The sequence below is a fragment of the Ambystoma mexicanum genome, chromosome 8 (genome assembly GCF_040938575.1).
Source record: "Ambystoma mexicanum isolate Mex_15411 chromosome 8, UKY_AmexF1_1, whole genome shotgun sequence".
NCBI classification, from domain to species: Eukaryota; Metazoa; Chordata; class Amphibia; order Caudata; family Ambystomatidae; genus Ambystoma; species Ambystoma mexicanum.
The window spans coordinates 1,605,092,932-1,605,112,905 of NC_090929.1; the positions used below are offsets into that span (position 1 = coordinate 1,605,092,932).

Here is a 19,974-nt window from a genome sequence, read left to right on the forward strand (position 1 = left end):
CCTTTTCTGCTCTTTCTTTTCGGTGTTTCCTCGGAACGCTTATCCCTTCTGCTCCTTTCTACACTTGTTAGTCTTCCTTTTTTCTTTTTACTTCCTCTGCTCCTGGCCTTGCACTGGAGACCAGAGCTGCTGCTTCTTGTTACGGCAGTTCATTCCATTCTGAATTTGGAAGTTTACCCTTTGTACGCATATTTTGGGATTGACTCTAAACTCCACTGCTCTACTCTTCTTCGGGGAAGATTTCAACAGCAGGAGATGTTCGTACTGTAACGCTCACCTGATTCCCACGGAGGCGCTGACCCAAACTGGACTGCTACAGTTGCTTCTATGACTATGATGAGGCGTAGAACTCGGAAGACGCTCTGGGCAGGACCTCTGAATATTGACTGTCTGGCTTGTAAGGTGGGTTTTCTGCAGGTGGAAGAAAAAGGGGTAATTACAAGCTGGTTGGATAAGTTCTCCCACCAATCTTCTGCTTTTCCCACTTCTTAGTTCTCGACTGGTCTCCAGGAACTCTCACCTTTGGTTTAGTAAAGCCGAGCTCTCCATCCTGCTTCTGGTGCAGGGGCGCGTGGAATCCAGTTACGTCACTGGATGATTTCAGTGTTTAGGCTCAGTGTCCTTTTGTGGCTTGTAATAGTCCTTCAGGTGCCGAGGAGCTGTTGGCGACACCAACACTGCTGTGCAAGAAGAGGCTCGTGAGTATAGAAGATGTGAGGCCGCTTCTGAAGGAGCACCCTTTTATAATGTCCTTTTCTGTCTTTCAGGTGCCGAGATGCTGTGGGTGATGCTGCCGCTGTTGCACGTGCGGTGGCACGTAAGTATAACTGAATTGTGGCCGTTTCCAAATGGGCGCCTCTGATAATGTCTTTTCCTTCCTTTCAGGTGCCGAAATGCTGAGGGCGATGCTGCCGCTGCTGCGCGTGAAGAAGCGCGTAAGTATAACTGAGTTGCGAACCCTTCGGCTCGGACACCACTAACAATGTCTTTTGTCTTCCAGGTGCTGGGATGCTGCCAAAGCGAAGGCCGCAGTGAACTCCGGTGTGATCACGGATGGATAAGGTAAGCGAGCGCAGCTGCGAGCGTGTTGCCCGTTTTCTAACCTTATGTCTTTATTTGCAGGTTGTCGGAGACTGGACTCTTGTGGCTGAATTCTGGTGAGTAGATGTTCCTGTGCCTTTTCTTCATCCACAGGTTGCTGCTCGAGAAGCTGAGTGTGTGTCTGGACCTGGAATGCAGGAGCCGACTCGGTGAGCGTCCTGCTGCTGTTGCAGAATAACGCGAAGCACGTGAATTCTATCGGGCGTGGTTTAAATAGTGGAGAAGTGCTTTGGTGTGTATTATTCCTCCAGCCTCACCCAGGTAAGAAAAGAGTTCCTGTAACAGAGGATTGGTCCCCCCCAGCCAGTGGCTGGGACTTCACCCAGCTTGGATTGTTCTTGGTGAGTATGCAGCATGGTCTGCCACAGGTAAGTCCACCCAATCACTACTGCACACTTTAAGAATATGAGCCCGGTGCCCATGGCGCCGGGACTGTGGTTCCTTATGAGCCTGGCGCCAGAGGCGCCAGGACATGGTCCAAAGGGCCCCTGTAGGGGTCTGCTGGAACCAGGGGTGTGGATGATGAGCCTGCTTCTGGGGACGCTGGGCCAGTCTTGGCTCCTCGGGAGTAGCGCTCATGACAGCACCACCCCTCAAGGCCCCTCCCAAACTTGTCCTCCCCGGGGGTTTTGGTTTATCGGGAAAGGTTTGGTGGAATTTCCTGACTAGACGAGGAGCATGGACGTAGTCATAGGGTTCCCAGGATCTTTCCTGGGGTCCGTAGCCTTTCCAGTCGATTAGGTAGAATAGTTTTGATTTGATGATCTTGGAGTCCAAAATGTTTTTAACTTCAAATTCGGGCTCTCCATTCACCTGAAAGGGTTCTGGAGGTCTGGTCAGTCTGGTTCCAGGTTGCATGGGTTTCAAAAGAGATACGTGAAACACAGGATGTATTCTCATATGGGTTGGCAAATCTAATTTAACGGCCACTGGATTAATTATGGCCGTAATTGAATATGGTCCCAGGTATTTGGGGTTGAAGGTGCGAGGTCCTTTTAGCGATAAATGTTTGGTGGACAACCAGACTTGATCCCCAACCTGGTATTGAGGGGCATCGCTTCGGTGTTGGTCTGCTCCTTTTTTGTACCTTTATTTAGCTTGTTGTAGATGTGCAGTCGCTTCCTTGAAAGCTTGGGTAATAACAGAGTGCAACTGATCTACGGCGGGTGTTCCAAGATCTTGAGGTGGGTCGAGGTTGGAGGTTCGAGGATGAATTCCATACAAGATGTAGAAGGGACTCTTCCCGGTTCCCGATTGAACTGAATTGTTGTATGCATATTCAGCTATCCAAAGGATGTCCTTCCAGTTGCTTTCAGACTGTTGTAGCATGCATCGTAAATATTGTTCGAGAGTCTGGTTTGTTCTCTCGGTTTGCCCGTCGGCCTGGGGGTGATGGCTGGTTGAAAGTCTTACATCGATTTGAGCTGACCGACAACAACTACGCCAAAAGTGAGAAATAAACTGGCTTCCTCTATCAGAGATTAGTACCGACGGGAAGCCGTGTAACTGGACAATGTTTTCAAGGAATTCTCTGGCTAGTACTGAAGCTGAAGGTAAGCCTTTTAGCGGAATGAAGTGGGCCATTTTAGAAAACAAATCCACAATAACGAGAATAGTGTTGTACCTGGAACAAGAGGGTAAGTCTGTGATGAAGTCCATGGAAAGGGTATGCCAGGGACACGGTGGAATGTCTAATGGTTGCAGAAGACCAGCCAGCCTTTTCTTTTGACCCTTGTTTTGAGCGCACACACCACAGGACATCACAAATTCTTTTATGTCTTTTCTCCATGAAGGCCACCAGAAGTGTCTCTTCACTGTTTCTGTGGTTTTGGCGATGCCAGGGTGACCCTCCATTAATGAATCATGATAACAGGAGATTACCTGTTTTTGCAAATCGGCGTGTGGTAGGAATAATCGTCCTTGGAAATAAGGCAAGTCATTGTTTACGGTGAAGTTCTCTCCTCTTTGTAACCAGCTCTGTAAGTCTGATGGGGTCACAAGTTGTTTAGTTTTTGCCTCAATATCCTCGATGGATTGCGAAGAAATCAGACCCAAGATCCTTTGTTCAGGAATTATTGGTACGGGTTCGGGATTGACAACGTTATCTCCCATTCCAATTCGGGAAAGAGCATCTGCTTTGCCGTTCTTGCTGCCCGGGCGGTAAGTGATCACAAAGTCAAATTCAGCAAAGAATAGAGCCCAGCGAAGCTGTCTGGAGGATTGAGCTTTGGCGGTTTTCAGATACTGTAGATTTCGATGATCGGTGATCACCGTAACGGTGTGTTTGGCCCCGAGGAGATAATGCCGCCAGGCCTTAAAGGCGGATTTAATAGCTAAAAGCTCTTTGTCCGTGATGGTGTAATTAATCTCAGGCGCCGAGAACTTTCGAGACCAAAATGCCACAGGATGCAGTTGGTTAGTCTCTGGATCCCTTTGTGATAGAACTGCTCCCATTGCTAAGCTGGAGGCGTCGGTTTCAACGATGTAAGGGAGATCCGGGCGTGGGTGTTTCAGTATTGGCGCCGAGGTGAACTTGGCCTTTAGCTCTTGGAAGGCTTGTTCATCTTCTGCAGACCATTCAAAGCGCTTATTTTTTCTTAAGAGGGATGTGATGGGTTGTACCACTCGTGAAAACTCTGGAATAAATCTGCGGTAAAAATTGGCAAAGCCTAGCATGCTTTGAATGCCTTTCACGGAAGTAGGAGATGGCCATTTGAGGATTGCGTCAACTTTTCTCAAGTCCATGTGGACTCCTTTGGGTGTCAGAATAAATCCCAGAAATTCGACCTCGGCGACATGAAAGGCACATTTCTCGAGCTTGGCAAAGAGTTTTTGTTGGCGAAGTTTTTCAAGGACCGCCCTAACATGATTTCGATGATCAGCTTCCGAAGATGAGTACACAAGAATGTCGTCTATGTAGACGACAACACAGACATCAATGAGCTCTCTGAGGACGTCATTCATGAAATATTGGAAGGTGGCCGGCGCATTGCATAGTCCGAAGGGCATCACTTGGTATTCAAATAGCCCATACTTAGTGCGAAATAGCGTCTTCCATTCATCACCTTCCTTGATCCGTACCAAATGATAAGCTCCCGGAGATCAAGCTTGGTATAAATACAGGCGTTTTTCACCTGGTTGAGGAGTTCCGGGATCAGAGGTAAGGGGTATCTGTTTTTTACTGTTATCTGATTCAGAGCACGGTAATCAATACAGGTTCTGAGGTCACCTTCTTTTTTAGGTACGAAGAACGGAGCCGAGGATGCAGGAGACTTTGACGGACGGATAAAGCCATTGGCCAGATACTGGTCTAAATACTGTCGCAGATGAAGGTTCTCAGGCTCGGTGAGGGCGTAAATCCTACTGCAAGGGGGAGTTGCACCGGGTAGCAGATCTATCTGACAATCGTATGATCTGTGAGGTGATATGATATGGCATTTGTAACGCGCCTATACACAAGTATGTGGCAAGGTGTTAGCCTGTTCCTTTTGAAAAACATCTTGGAACTCTCTATACTCTTGAGGTAATTGTGGACCATCAGTCGTTGCTGACGCAAGGCCAATGCTGGGTCGTGGATAGCAGGTTGGTGCACACTCAGGGAACATTATCGTCTTTGCTCGCCAATCAATCTGAGGGTTGTGTTTCTCCAACCAAGGGATTCCTAGGATTACTTGGAATTGAGGAGCCTTGATCACGTCGAACACAATTACCTCCCGATGCCCGTCTTGGCCTAGTAACGTCACTTCAGCAGTGGTATGGGTTACCGGTCCGGAGGGGATTTCGGTCCCATCCACCGTGGTAATGACGTCTTTAACCGCCTTTGGACAAAGAGGTAGGTTCATCCTGGAAGCCAATTCGCGGTCCACGTAATTTCCTATTGCTCCACTATCAATGTATGCCTTAATAGCATGCAAACGTTCTGGTTGCTTTGGGTTTACGAGGACCATAGGCATTATGAAGTGCGAGGTCAAAGAACTGGTTTTTAAGCTCGGCAAGCGGACCTCTACACTTGTCGGGCGAGGTTGTTTCCCGGCTCAGGCTTTTCAGAGTTCTTGTCAGAAGCTCCTACTGTCTTCTTAGGTGGTTTTACCAGGCAATCTCGAAGAAAATGTCCAGAGTTTCCACAATAGAGGCACAATTGCATTTGTCGTCTTCTGTCACGCTCTTTCTGGGTTAAGGGACCTTTTACGGCCCCAATCTGCATAGGTTCAACAGTGTCGACCCCTTTGTGTTTGCTTTGTGTTTTCGTGAATACTCGGGTTTCAAACCTGGATCGGTCCGCCTTTCTGTTTTGGAGCCTATGATCCAATTGGACCACCAAATCAATATATTCCGAACAGTCCTGAGGAGGATTCACGACCTGGGCAAGGACGTCTTTAAGTTCACCACGCAGACCTCTGTGAAATAGCGTGATCCTTTTATCCTCGGGCCATCTAGTTTCCACGATTAACCTATTAAAAGATGCAATGTAGGCTAAGAGGTCCTGGTTGCCCTGTCGCAGGGAGAGGAGTTTGTTGTCGAGGGCCTGCCCTTGGGAATGTCTTGCAAAAAGTCTCTCCATACTCGCCTGGAAGGCTGAGAAGTTCCGAAGAATTGGGTCATCCTGTGTAACCAGAGGGATCGACCAATCAGCGGCGCTGCCGCTAAGATACGAAAGTACAAAGGCTACCTTGGTCTGGTCAGTTGGAAAGGCTGCGGGTCTACAAAGAAAGTGCAGTCGGCATTGATTTATAAACACTGCAAATCTTTTAGGGTCACCAGAAAAGCGTTCAGGTGGTGCCAATGGCACATTTCCAGGTAGGTTGATTTGAACGGGATTGGTTGAAGTAACTGGGGTATAATTCCCCCCTGAGTTAGGTAGAGGAGTTTGCCCCGCTTGACTCTGTAATAACTGTCTGGCGAGATCGTCAGTTCGTTCTTTTGACATTATCAATTCCCTCTTAAGGGCGTTCGTTTCCTGGCGAGAAGCATGGACTTCAGCTCTTAATTCCCCCAACAACTGGGCCAATTGGTCTGTGTCGGAAGTTTCCATAGCGCCTGGGTAGGAGATTATGGGTAGGCTTCGCGTTCTGTAACGCTCACCTGATTCCCACAGAGGCGCTGACCCAAACTGGACTGCTACAGTTGCTTCTATGACTATGATGAGGCGTAGAACTCGGAAGACGCTCTGGGCAGGACCTCCGAATATTGACTGTCTGGCTTGTAAGGTGAGTTTTCTGCAGGTGGAAGAAAAAGGGGTAATTACAAGCTGGTTGGATAAGTTCTCCCACCAATCTTCTGCTTTTCCCACTTCTTGGTTCTCGACTGGTCTCCACGAACTCTCACCTTTGCTTTAGTAAAGCCGAGCTCTCCATCCTGCTTCTGGTGCAGGGGCGCATGGAATCCAGTTACGTCACTGGATGATTTCAGTGTTTAGGCTCAGTGTCCTTTTGTGGCTTGTAATAGTCCTTCAGGTGCCGAGGAGCTGTTGGTGACACGACCACTGCTGTGCAAGAAGAGGCTCGTGAGTATAGAAGATCTGAGGCCGCTTCTGAAGGAGCACCCTTTTATAATGTCCTTTTCTGTCTTTCAGGTGCCGAGATGCTGTGGGTGATGCCGCCGCTGTTGCACGTGCGGTGGGACGTAAGTATAACTGAATTGTGGCCGTTTCCAAATGGGCGCCTCTGATAATGTCTTTTCCTTCCTTTCAGGTGCCGAAATGCTGAGGGCGATGCTGCCGCTGCTGCGCGTGAAGAAGCGCGTAAGTATAACTGAGTTGCAAACCCTTCGGCTCGGACACCACTAACAATGTCTTTTGTCTTCCAGGTGCTGGGATGCTGCCGAAGCGAAGGCCGCGGTGAACTCCGGTGTGATCACGGATGGATAAGGTAAGCGAGCGCAGCTGCGAGCGTGTTGCCCGTTTTCTAACCTTATGTCTTTATTTGCAGGTTGTCGGAGACTGGACTCTTGTGGCTGAATTCTGGTGAGTAGATGTTCCTGTGCCTTTGCTTCATCCACAGGTTGCTGCTCGAGAAGCTGAGAGTGTGTCTGGACCTGGAATGCAGGAGCCGACTCGGTGAGTGTCCTGCTGCTGTTGCAGAATAACGCGAAGCACGTGAATTCTATCGGGCGTGGTTTAAATAGTGGAGAAGTGCTTTGGTGCGTATTCTTCCTCCAGCCTCACCCAGGTAAGAAAAGAGTTCCAGTGTCAGAGGATTAGCATCAGCCCCACCCAGGTAAGAAAAGAGTTCCTGTAACAGAGGATTGGTCCCTCCCAGCCAGTGGCTGGGACTTCACCCAGCTTGGATTGTTCTAGGTGAGTATGCAGCTTGGTCTGCCACAGGTAAGTCCACCCAATCACTACTGCACACTTTAAGAATATGAGCCCGGCGCCCATGGCGCCGGGACTGTGGTTCCTTATGAGCCTGGCGCCAGAGGCGCCAGGACATGGTCCAAAGGGCCCCTGTAGGGGTCTGCTGGAACCGGGGGTGTGGATGATGAGCCTGCTTCCGGGGATGCTGGGCCAGTCTTGGCTCCTCGGGAGTAGCGCTCATGACACGTACCAGCTACATCAACATCAGTGGTTCTTTCCCTCAAGGATTCAACTCAAGTACTAGCTATCCTAAAAAGGTTTTTTCTGCCCACCAGCTTTTTCATCTTATTGGCTTCCTCGGAAAGGAGTCCGTTGCCGGCCTCTTTCACTCAGGCAGGATAGTGGCTTCAACTCGAGGGAGGCCATATCTCTACAGAAAAAAGCAGATCACCCACAGAAAGAAAGGCAAGAATCCTCCGTACAGTTCAGAAGAATCAGGTGAGGAGGAGAGGGATTTATCTGAACTAAGTGATGACCAGGGGATTCTGACAAAAGGCCATACATCATGGAGTTTGTTGTGGTTGACCAGGGACAGGTTATAAAGGGTGTGAGTTGCATAGCTGAGTACTTTCTTTTAAGGAGCGAATGAGTAGAGCAGTAATCCAGAAGCAGGCTGGAACAGTGGTCTAGATGACTGAGGGTAAAGATTAAGGTTTTTATGGGGTCGTAGGTAAGGTAGTTACAGATTTTCCAGATGTTCAATAGATTCTGCCTAATTGTTGTTGCAGTCAGAGTGATGTAGTAGGGCAATTATTGCAGGCTCTGCCCCCAGCCTTCCTCAGAAGAAACAAAATTATAAGATCAGAAAGGACAAATTTGAAACTGAAGTGTACATTCTACTGGAAATGCAGCTGGCACAAAGAATAGTTAGTTTTGCTACACAAGTAGGGGACAGATAAGGCATTAGCTTGCACAATAGTGTGTTTTAAAATAGAATAGATTAGGTGACAGGAAGGTGTGTACCCAAGATAGTGACTCACTCAGGACAATGTAGCCAGGATAAGGTTGCTGCTACCCATAGGTAGATATAATGTGGCAGGCATGCACCAGGAAATCGCTAAATAACAAGCAAATATTTACTGCAGAGGAAAATAACGTGACAGGCAGCTGCCATTTTAAAACTGCACCAGACACAGCAGAGAATTAAACACTGCAGCTTTTAGAGAGGACCCAGTTAAGCACGCTATTTGAACAAATACATTTAATTCAGAAAAAGGCTATGGTCAGCTAGAAAGAAGCTGCCTCAAAGGAATGTCAAAGCCCAAGGCTCCATAGGGGAGGGTTACATGGTGGAACAAGATACCATTGTGTGCATTCAACTGTCAAGATAAATCAAGTTATGATAACACAGCAGACTATTTGAAGTCGATGGGACGAACTGAACATCCCAGGAAGTTCATAAGTAGTTGGCAGATTAATGTCTCAGTGATCGGCTGGGCGTGACAGAGAAATGGCGATGCGACTGAAAAGACAAGTAATTACTGCACACATGGTGAAAGCAGAATGATTCATAATAATAGTTATTCACAAATGCGTCAAGAATAAGATGGCGTGGTTACTGTTGCAAGAAGTGGTCCTTGAGACGCGAGACATCATGGAGGGCATAATATGGGCTGTTGCATTTCATTAAGAACAAAGGCGATACACTTGTCTTCTCCTCCCATCTACATAAAACATGTCATCATGCAGCCAGTTCATGGAGAGTGTGACTGCATGTTAGCCGATAAGCACATGTCCTTTTCACCGTAGAAGTAATTTAGAGTCTACCAATGATATTCAAGCATGATGAGGTAGCAAATTTGTATGAAATGGTTTATGGTTGGGATCTTAGATAAAGAATTGCCCAATCATTTTTGTTGGACATATAGAATTATATTTTTAGCTTAGTAGACGGAGCCAAAGACCAGGAGCGATAAGTTTTCATAACTTTGACATCAAAACGTTTATAAAAACTGATGTTTCCTGCTGCAATGTGGAGCACATCTCAAGTGAGAGCTTGGCTGTTAGTCTTGTTTTTCCCCCAGTCTATACTGCAATAAAGCTGTGTAACCTTGCATTTTGCATAGCACAACACAATTATTTCAGTGATGAAATGCTGGTGCTTAAGATTGCTGTCAAAGAGGTTTGCGACATTGTGGGCCAAGTGAGAATAAACAAGGGGATGGGGATAAGGAGATACAGGATGGGAGGCGGCATGGCAGTTGAGGTATGAAGGGAGATTGTTTTGGTTTGGGAGGAATAGAGCACATGTTACCAAAGAGCCACTGGCAGAGAGAGAGTCAGATATCCCGGGCAGATAGGTCAGGGTTGAAGTTCAGAAGAAGATTCTGATATCATTGGCACATAGCTGATAGGGGAAGAGATACATTTGCATGGGAGGTCTAACAGGTGAGAAGGAGAGCCCAATCAATGGGGAACTCCCATCAGATATGGGGTATACTTGGACATTGCAGGGTTCCACAAGAACTGACAATGATCAGTTCAACAGATAGGAGAGAAACGAGTTACACTCTAGGTGTTGGATTCCTATATTAGTGAGTGTGATGAGGAGCAAGGAGTGGTCCACCATATCAAAGGCTTTATATAAGTAAAAGGATACAAGCATGTGTAGTAGGGAGAAGTGACAAAGTTGCTGGTGTGCATTCGTACTGTCTCATTGGTGTGTCTGCTTAGAAATGACATTGAACGTAGTTTTTTGCAGATGTCCTAGTAGCTTCTTTTGGAGCTGGAAGTAAGATGAGTTGGAGAATTCTAACCATGAGTTGACTATAAATTCAGTAAAAAAAAGCCCTGAAGGCCTGGAAAAATGAGCATCTAAATATTATTTTATTTATTGGAGCTGGAAAGCAATACTGCCTACTCCTTCTTTGACTGCAACAATGTTCCTGTGCTCATTTGGGTAATCGAATAAGAGTGCTATCTCCAATTTGAGAACCTTCTATGACAGCATACAATGGGCCTCATTACGAGGTGGGAGGTAAGGGATTACCGGCACCGGTAAGGGCACAGGTGCCGGTAATCCCTTACCTCCCTACTACGAGTTCCTTTTGCGGGTCCTTCCTTCATGCCTGGTTTTTGCAGGCGTTAAGGACGGGACCCGCAAACGGACTCTAGAGCTAATAACGGTACCGCAATTAGCGCCTTCCCCATTCCCATTGAGTCCTATGGGGGCTCAAATGGGAATGGGGAATGGCCCTGGTGGATGGGGAATTACCGGTCCCTCAGACCTCGGAATGGACCGGTAATTGCTCCATTCACAAGGGCGGGGTCGGAAGGGTTTTGGAGGCAGCCATGGAACAAATAGCTCCATGGCTGCCTCCAACCTCTTAATGAGGCCCAATTACATCGTAAATCACCCCTTACCCTATCATGAGTTTGTGTATATCACAATGATATAGGAGTTCATTTATCCAGCCACTCATCTTTCATGCCATCCCCCCATTAATCCAGCAGTAAGGGCACATTATTTTGAAAGCTGAAAAGTCTAAATGTGTTTGCATTTTCACCTGAAAATTTGAAAAGTGTAAATGTGCTTGTGATTATGTTGAAAACAATCTATATTATTGTTTTCCTCAACAGGAAACTAAATATGCAGGCCTAAATAGTCCACAAATAACAAGAGCAACACCTACTGTTATCAATATCAGAATATTTACTGTGGCAAAGGCCTGTGGGACTGGTTAACACGAATATTCTATTGGCAGTTTGGGGTTTTATTAATTGTCTCAAAGTGTACACTAATGGATTGACTTAAGAAGTGATAGAACCCTATTAGGGGATTTGTTCTTTTTAGGTACTTTTAGAGATGAATAATGTATTTTTAGTAAATGTTTGTGTGATTATCCTAATACTTAGTGAAACCGTTTCACTGTATAAGTCAATTGCTAGGAGATTAAGAATTTTATTTCTATTGTATAGAATATTGTAAAGTTTAAATCGTGTTTAGGTGTTTTGTAATGATGAATTAGGTTTTGGTGAATGTTGGTATGATTGACTTAATATTTGGAAAAGATGTATAATGTACTGTTGGTGAAACCTGTTCATTTTTTAAAGGGAATTGTTATATGCAATCATGAAGTGTATGTGTATTGTGATAAATTATTGTAAAGGTTGAATTTATGTTTGTTTTAATCCAACCAAGCACAATAAAAAAATAAACAAATTATCATAATAAAGTAAGCATGTTAAAAGGGACTATCAATCAATTTTAACAAGGTAAAACAATGATTATCTTACAACTGCTCATAAGGGGCTCTGGCTTCTCCACTTATTCTGGTGGTGCACATTTACTATGAACCCGTTCTCTGAGGTAAGAATTCTCTTTCTCTCCTAATTTTTCCCTGCACCAGATTTGAACCCAAGTCTTACTTCACTCTGCAGCGCATAGGCCTTCTTGGCACTCTGCAGTCTCATGTCATCAGACAGGGAAGTGTAGTGATGCAGCAGATGCTTGTAATCCAGGTCACTGACCAACAACTGGGCCTTCTTGGCATGAACCAAATTCACCATATCCAATGGCAGGTGGAACTGAGTCCTAGTCCTCTCCGATCCTTTCTTGTAATTCACCTAAGTACAGCCACAAAAACAGTTTTTCTATCAGTCTCGCAAAAAAACATTGTAAAATAAGGTCATCCAAGTGATGGAGTGATGATTGGGATATAAACCTAAAAAGGCCAAAACAATAAATAACACTCACTATCTCAGCGCAATATGACACTTAACACAAAAGGGGAAACATTTACAAATTTAAAATTGCAATAGTTAAATACATTACTAGTACTGGGAAAAACTGATTTATCCGTACTAAAAGTATACTCTCCCTAAGTGATAGCTCACCAGGAAACCTAAAATCTCAAAAGAGCCAATCAACATCCAATACTCAACACAGAAGAAGATCAGGGAAGGAGAGATAATTTACTTTACTTGTACTGTATGCCTTCCCTTGTGTGACCTCTTCTTTTAAGCTTCGTCATGTAGACACTCAGTTCCTTAATGTTGAATACAAACTCTTAATACTTGTTTACTCTGATATGATGGGTTATTTATAACGTTATTAATACCCAGAGGTTTATAAGCGTGGACCCGGCGTTCGAACCTGTGTTGTTCAGTGACGTCTTGCTTCCAAGGCAAGCACGTTGCCCCTGAGCTATCCTCCCAAGACTCTACTCACCTGAGAACATAGCTTTACACTCTCAGCTAAGGTTCTTCCCTGCCTGAATCCCCCTGTTGCATGCAGGGAATGTAGGCCAGTACTTCAGAGGGCATGCGTGGACACTGTATTTCTACATGAGGCGAAGCTCTTCTCTTAAGCAATCATTGACAGGAAATGATAAGGCCCCCTACTAACTATAGAGGTGTTGCTATGCTCCTTTGTAAATCCGTGGGCTATAGAATCCTCTATTATTCATTAAGGTATATGATCCTTCTGTAAAGTCGATAAAAGATGAAACTGGTTCATTCATTTTTACGGAATTATCTATTGATTGTGAGGATTATGTGTCGTCTAGCCCACTTTTGCCGACATACACTTTTGCCAAATGTGTTTTTATATATTTCCTTTGCACTTTTTTGTGTCAAAATGCATAAGCTAAGCAGGGTTAAGGTATATAGGGGCTGGGGCTAGAGGTAGTATGGTGAGGGTGTGAGGGGGGCCTACCCTGCATTTTGCTGCCAAAAAAGGTTTAACCATCGGCAAAATAAAAAGTCGGTGAAAGTGTAGGTCGGCAACAAAAAAACACGCCAATGGTTCATAGAACCTTATATATAATATACATATATATTATATTGTATACATATATATAAATAATATATATGATATAATATATTTCATTATCTATATATATATATATATATATATATACCATACACTCCTCAAAATAGATGATATATTGAGGTGTTCTCTATCTTATCTGTGCTTAACTTTGGTAGAATAATTGTAGCCGGATATTTTCAACATAGCATTGAAACCCAAGCGAAATGGGTAAGCAGGGGATTTGGGGTTGTTTTACCGAAACGGAAATGTTCGAGGGAGAAAAGACCAAAGATTATTTTTTCAAAATAATCTTCGGTCTTTTCTCCCCTGAACATTACAGACTTGCCCCAACACCTACCCACACCCCCACCCCCCATTCACCCCCATTTACCTTGCATTCCTCATTTTTTTTGGGTCAGCCACGGGGTGTCCCCCGCAACCCCCGTTCACTATACCGTACAGTATAGTGAGCGGGCGTTGTGCGGGGGACACCCCTGCTACCACGACTCACAGTATAGTGAGCAGGGGGTTACGGGGGACACCCCCGCAGCCCCTTTTTAAAAAAAATTATGGGAACTGCAGGACAGCTGCGGGGAACACCCCTGCAACCCCCGCTCACAATATAGTGAGAAGGCATCGCGGGGGAGACCCCGCAGCCCCCGCAGCCCTAGACAGAATCCAAATGGCCTACCCAATCAAAAGTCGAACTTTGACAAGGTCGAACATTTGATGGTAAATTCTTTTGGACTTTTGGTTGGTTAAGTCATTTGGATATAGTCTTTTTGGCCGAAACCAAGCAGGACAGACAAGTAGCAATCCCTTTGACGGGGTTCAAAGTTTAGATCCAATGGTAAAGTGCAATACTGATTGTGATTCTTGTTCACTCAGTATCTCAGAAACGTCCTGTGAGGGGGCTCTAAATTGCGACATGAAAATATTCATCCTTCAAATCGATTGATCAATGAAATCCCTTGTCCATAGCAAATGCAGGATATGTTGGAACATTCTACAGGAAGATGCTCATCAAAGAATACGGTCCAGGATTGCGTGTGGACCTCCTGCCCCCACTGCAGGAAACATGGAATAAAACACTTTCATAACTCCTGAAAGGGACCCATCTCTGTTTCCTGTCCCATATCTTTTTGCCGTATTCGATGAAGTTTATTCAACTTGGTTGGAGCAAAGGCAGATGAACTGGATGAGGAAGGAAATTGTTAGATGAAATTATTTGGCTATCTCACAAATCTTCCAAGCGCTAACATTGTGAATCCCCTAGATCTGATACCAAGGCTAAGTGCAATAGACAGGCTATCCTAAAACATCTATTAAGTGCAAAAGACAAGCTATCCTAAGTCTTCCTCAAGCGCCATAGGTAGGCTATCCAAATACATCTTCTAAGCGTAAAAGACAGGCTATCGCTATACAACTTCTACTGTAATAGATAGGCTATCCATCTAAGTGCAACACATTGCCCACCCTAAAATTCATCTAAATGCAACACATTGCCCACCATTAACATACATCTAAGTGCAATTCATTGCCCACCCCCAGCATTCATCTAAGTGCAACACATTGACTACTCAGTGCAAACACATTGCTCACTCCCCACCCCAAAAATCCATCTAAGTGCAGCACATTGCTCATCCCCAAAATTCACTGAGTGCAAACACTGCCTGCACTCAAAGTGTGGTTTGTTTATGTGGTGTGTGTGTGTGTGTGTAAGGGTGGGTGTGTGTGTGGAAATTTGTATGTAGATAGTCTGTATGTGGTGTTAAGTGTATGGATGTATGTCAGTGTGTGGTTGTGTATAGGTCTGCGTGGGGAATGTGTCTGGAGAAGGTGTGTGGGGGGTAGAGTGCATGCCACACTCTCAGTGTGCACTTGCAATTCACCCTGACTGCCCACATAATGTACTCTCACACTGTTTCCCCATATATCGCCTTGACATCTGCCCACTTAATGTGCCCTGACAATCCCCCTTTAAATTCCACCTTACAATCTGTCCTGAAAATTCTCATTATAAATACACCCTCAAGAAATGCACCCTCAAAACCTGCTCTCTCAATCTGTCCCCACAATCTACTACCTGACCCAGCCCAGCCAATCTGCCATCACAATGTATCATTCAAACGTTCCCTCTCAATCGCCCGCCCAATTTGCCCTCACAATCTGGCCTCACAATCCACCCTTGAAATTCACCCTAAAATATTCCTTTACAATCCACCATTAAAATGCACTGCAAAATCCACGTTCTCAATCTGCCCTCACAATCGCCCCTCACAATCATCCCATACAATGTGCCATCCAAAACTGCCCTCCTAATCACTCTTTAATCTGCCTTCACAATATAGCTTCGCAATGCACCCTGATAGCCATCATTGTAATCCACCCTCACAACTTCGGACTCAGTACTTTCCCCCGAAATTGGCCATCATAACCTACCATCAACATGCACCCTCACTGTCGCCCATTGTAATCTGCCTTCAAAATTCACACTCACGTTTTACCACAAAATATGCCCTCACAAGCTACCCTTGCAATGCAGTCTCACAATGTACCCTCACAATGTACACTGACAGCTGCCCACTCAAAATCATATTTTTTTATTTGTAATTCGTCATGCAACTGTAACAGTAGTGCTGATACTGTGACAAAAATATATTGCTATCGCAGAGTCGAAGATAGCGACTCTGTAGTTACGGTTATGCTGGACTCCCCGTAAGACAAGCATTTACTTAAGATGCTTATAACTTTGACGCCCTTCAACGAATCTGCACATAACGTTCGAAAAACAAATATAGACCAGAATCTGAATTCTTTTGAAAAGATGTTTTGAGGCCTTGTCCAGTGGGGGCAAAGATTTTAAAGGGGTCCCGATGCAAATGTGATCTCATTCATTTTCCGCATACAGAGCTTCTGAATGGATTCGCGCTACACGTTTGTGAGGCGCGAGAGTGTGGTTCTGAAAGCGTGCTTCCGCAAATGTGGTGTGAGTTCTCGCAGTGATTAAATGGTATGCCTACAAAATATCTCCACCAAAAATATAACCGTACATATGGCCGTTTGTCTCGCCATAGGCAATATTGTTGCGGGGGATCATTTGTGGGAGCGGGGGTTGCGGGGGTGTCCCCTGCACATTTGAAAATAATGCAGGGGTTGCGGGGGTGTCCCCCGCACAGTCCATGGGCCAATATTGCAGCAAAAATATGGCGATATTTTTGTATCGCGATATTTTTGCGGGGATATTAACACATGGAAACGATTAAATCAGTCCAAAAGTCCATAAATCCCTTTAGTGATATCTGGGTTGCCCCAGCTGATAATCAAGTAATGTGATTGGCTGATAGACAATGTGTGCATGGCCACTATCGTCCTCTCAGATACTGTCCTGAAGAAACATTGTCCTGAAGAAACATTGTGCTGAAGAAACATTTGAAATGGGCATATATCAGCTCCTGACCACGGTGACCGGGGAGAACTAGGGCTTGTCATAGATGGGTGTGAAAGGATCTTTTTGAAGTAAAGTAGGCAATGTGGCTGTGATCTTCTCAGACCTGAGGGTGAAAAGCAAAACGGAGGGCACGTTATTTTTATCGTCTGCAAAGTAAGAGTGTAACTGAACCTTAAACAGGCTATTTTAGTGGTGTGGGTAACGTGGACCCCCTTGGACAGAACTTCATAAAACTTTATAGAATATATATACGGGAAACTTCTAATAATCCCCAGAGGTTGTATGAGGCTCTGCACAAGGGGATCATTATAGATTGTGTACCCAAAAAGGTCTCCCTTTTAACTCTTACAACTCTGCCCCCACAAAACATTGCAGACTGCATACTTAGCCCACTCAGATTTGTTTAGGAATGTTTTATGAAGTTCCATCGGTGGCAGGGATGGAGGTCTAGGGGTATAAAAAAAACACTTGCTGTTCCCTGTCAATAGACATATGCTGTGCTAAATTGCACACTGAGATATCAAACTCGGGGAGATTAGGCCAGATATGTTCACTATGCACAGAGCATGGTAGAGAGACATCCCACAGGCACAGTGAAAATTGGGGATAGCTGGGCATGCCCAGCGATGACTGTGGGTGAAGTTGCAGTTCCCAAGCCATTGCCACACACCATGCCCCATACAGTATCCCATAGCCATGGCCTCAGGCCATGCCGAGTTGGCACTCAGGGTATGTCTGATATGCCCGGGACCTCAGGTATAGTCTTCAAAGGGCATAGTCTGCTTGGCCGCAGACAGACTATGCCTGGGCGAACTATGGATATGTTGTCTGTGCCTGTGGCCTTGGACATGGTGTGCATGGAGGCATGTCTGCCACCCATGCCTACTGGGACTTGTTGTTTTTTTGTTTGTTGTTTTTCTTTATTGTGCATTTAGTTAAATAAAAAAACCTTAAGCACATTAACATTCAAATACATTAAATTACATTAACCATCAAATTTGCAAATGTAGCACACTTATACACGATAAAAATGAGATAAAGTACAACCTACTCATGTAAAATGTATTATATTTGATTGATATTCAGTAAAATGTAGTATCAAATCATGTCATGCTATTAATTTCTGCACTGCCTTCCATATATGAAAGGCAGCAGCATTAATTCCTGGGATGTTGTGCAGTATAGAGGGTTCCAAAATTGGTCCGTTACAATAGAATCTATTCTTTGTGTGAATTTTCCATAGCTCTTCAAATACATGGGTTCTAGAGCAGAATACGTAGTCAATATATGGCGATCTGTTTCCCCACCACAAATGCGACAAGATCTTTGTTCAACTGGACTGTTCTGCCAAGCCCCACCACCCCCCGATACTCGAGAGTTGGTAATAAATTGAAGCGTAAATATATTATGAACCTTCTTAAGTCCGGATCGCAAGGCTTCGTGAGATAATTAGCCACAGAGTTGGGTTTAAAGCCTTGTGTGGAATATTGCCTATAGTATTTCTTCATTGCCAGCCTGTCCACGCTCTATACTCTGTCCCAGACTCTTATTTTTGATTTTAGGAATTGTTCTGCTTTTGGCATGTTATGAACAAGAGCCAACGGCATGGCCAGTGTAGTCAAAAGAAAATGTGCCGAGCATGCCAGTTCTCAAATGAAAAGAGTGCTTTTATAGTCTACTGTGACGAAGCCCAAGATATTACACAGTTTATTCGTTTCACAAGTCGACGAGGTTAGTCTGAGGTAGAGGATGGTGTGCGCTGAGCAAGCAAGGTAGACGAAAGTGAATGTACGCCGAGTTCCATCCTTAATGCTTCAACGGGTACAGAGGACGGCAGGTTCATCATGGAAAGCAATACTTCCGCTTCAATCTCATCAAGCCATTTCATCAGGTCTTGGGGAGCACCTGTAGGCCATATAGTATAAATGGAATGAGGTTGGTATGATAAATGGTCAAGAGACCCTCCAGGTTATTTCCCCCTTTTTGGTCAACATAACGCTTGGTGGCCAGCCATTTCTTCCAAATCTTGGAGGTTACACAGTCTCTTATAAAAGAGGGGGATGGATTCAACTTCAGCGGAAATCCCAAGTACACATAAGTGTCTACAACTTCTAATGTCTCTTTCCGCAATTTCCAAATAAATCTTGTTTTTTTTGGTAGGGTACCCCCCAAGCACATGACTTTGGTTTTACTAGTGTTAATGATCATGTGATAGTCAGGGGCAAAAATGGTCAGCGCATCTAAGGAGCGCTATAGGCCAATGGGGGTTTGAACAAAAAGTATGTCATCAGCATCACCGAGCCAGGTAATGGAAACGCCATTCATCTTGGGTGCAAAGTTCTTTGCCTTTTCCAGATAATCGGGCATGTCGGCTATGTAAAGATTGAAAAGCAGGGGTGCGAATATGCACCCCTGTTTTAACCTCACATTGCTCTTCACCAGACTAGTGATGGCTCCCTCTTGATTAAGGCGCACAGCGACTGTCGTATTAGTGTAAAAGAGCTTTAAGAAGTGTAGGAAATGCAGGTCAATCCCCCAAGAGGACAGCTTTGCCCAGAGAAGTGGGCATGATACCATGTGGAAAGCTTTACTGAAGTCAATCAGACAGCAATACAGATTGGAGCCAAAACAGCCAGTAGCATCAGCCATGAGGGTTTGAATTGTACAGATGTCGTCCAGTGTTGCATGCAATTTCCTGAAACCAGTTTGTAAAAGTTTCAGGAGATCACTCTCTATGGCCCAATGCTTATGCTTTTTAAGGAGAACTGTAGAGAATATTTCCATATTAGAGGCAAGCATGGCCAAGAGTCTACAGTTCGAAGGGTTGTGCCTTTCAGCCTTTTTTGTATACTGGTATGAGTAGATTGTAACCAGCTATTGGGGACCTGTCCAGTAAGCTTTATCTGGCAAAATAATTCCAACAATGCCTTCACCCAGGAGGTTGGGTTAAATTTCAAAGTTATGTTGGCCATGCCATCTGGGACAGGCGCACGTGAAGGTTTTAGCTTACTAAATATTATCGTTATGTCCTCAGCATCACAGCTTTCCCTACATAATTGAGTAGAGGGGACCTAACTAGTGGGGATGGGAATGTTCCCCGTCTGAAAAGAATAACTTGGAAATATGCTCCATCCATTGGGATTTGCATATAGGGTTTAATTCAATTGGAGCTTAAACAGCCAGGTTTGTTTGTTTGTTTTTTTTTTTTTTACTTTTATAGTGCACCTAACCCAAGGGTATCTGGGTGCATTGCAGTTACATGGTTACTTAGGCATTTTGCACGTTTGCAAGGTTACATAGGCATTTTACCACAGTTTA

At 44.8% G+C, this 19,974-nt stretch overlaps 1 protein-coding gene across 2 annotated transcripts in view; it reads right to left on the bottom strand.

Moving 5' to 3' along the window:
- NRAP (nebulin related anchoring protein) overlaps positions 1-19,974 on the bottom strand; it is a 515,982-nt gene that overhangs the window by 67,882 nt on the left and 428,126 nt on the right. For both annotated transcript variants that reach the window (XM_069611850.1, XM_069611849.1), the window contains exon 30: positions 11,822-12,019. In XM_069611850.1, coding sequence (XP_069467951.1) covers positions 11,822-12,019 — 198 coding nt within the window. The remainder of the gene's footprint in view (positions 1-11,821; positions 12,020-19,974) is intronic.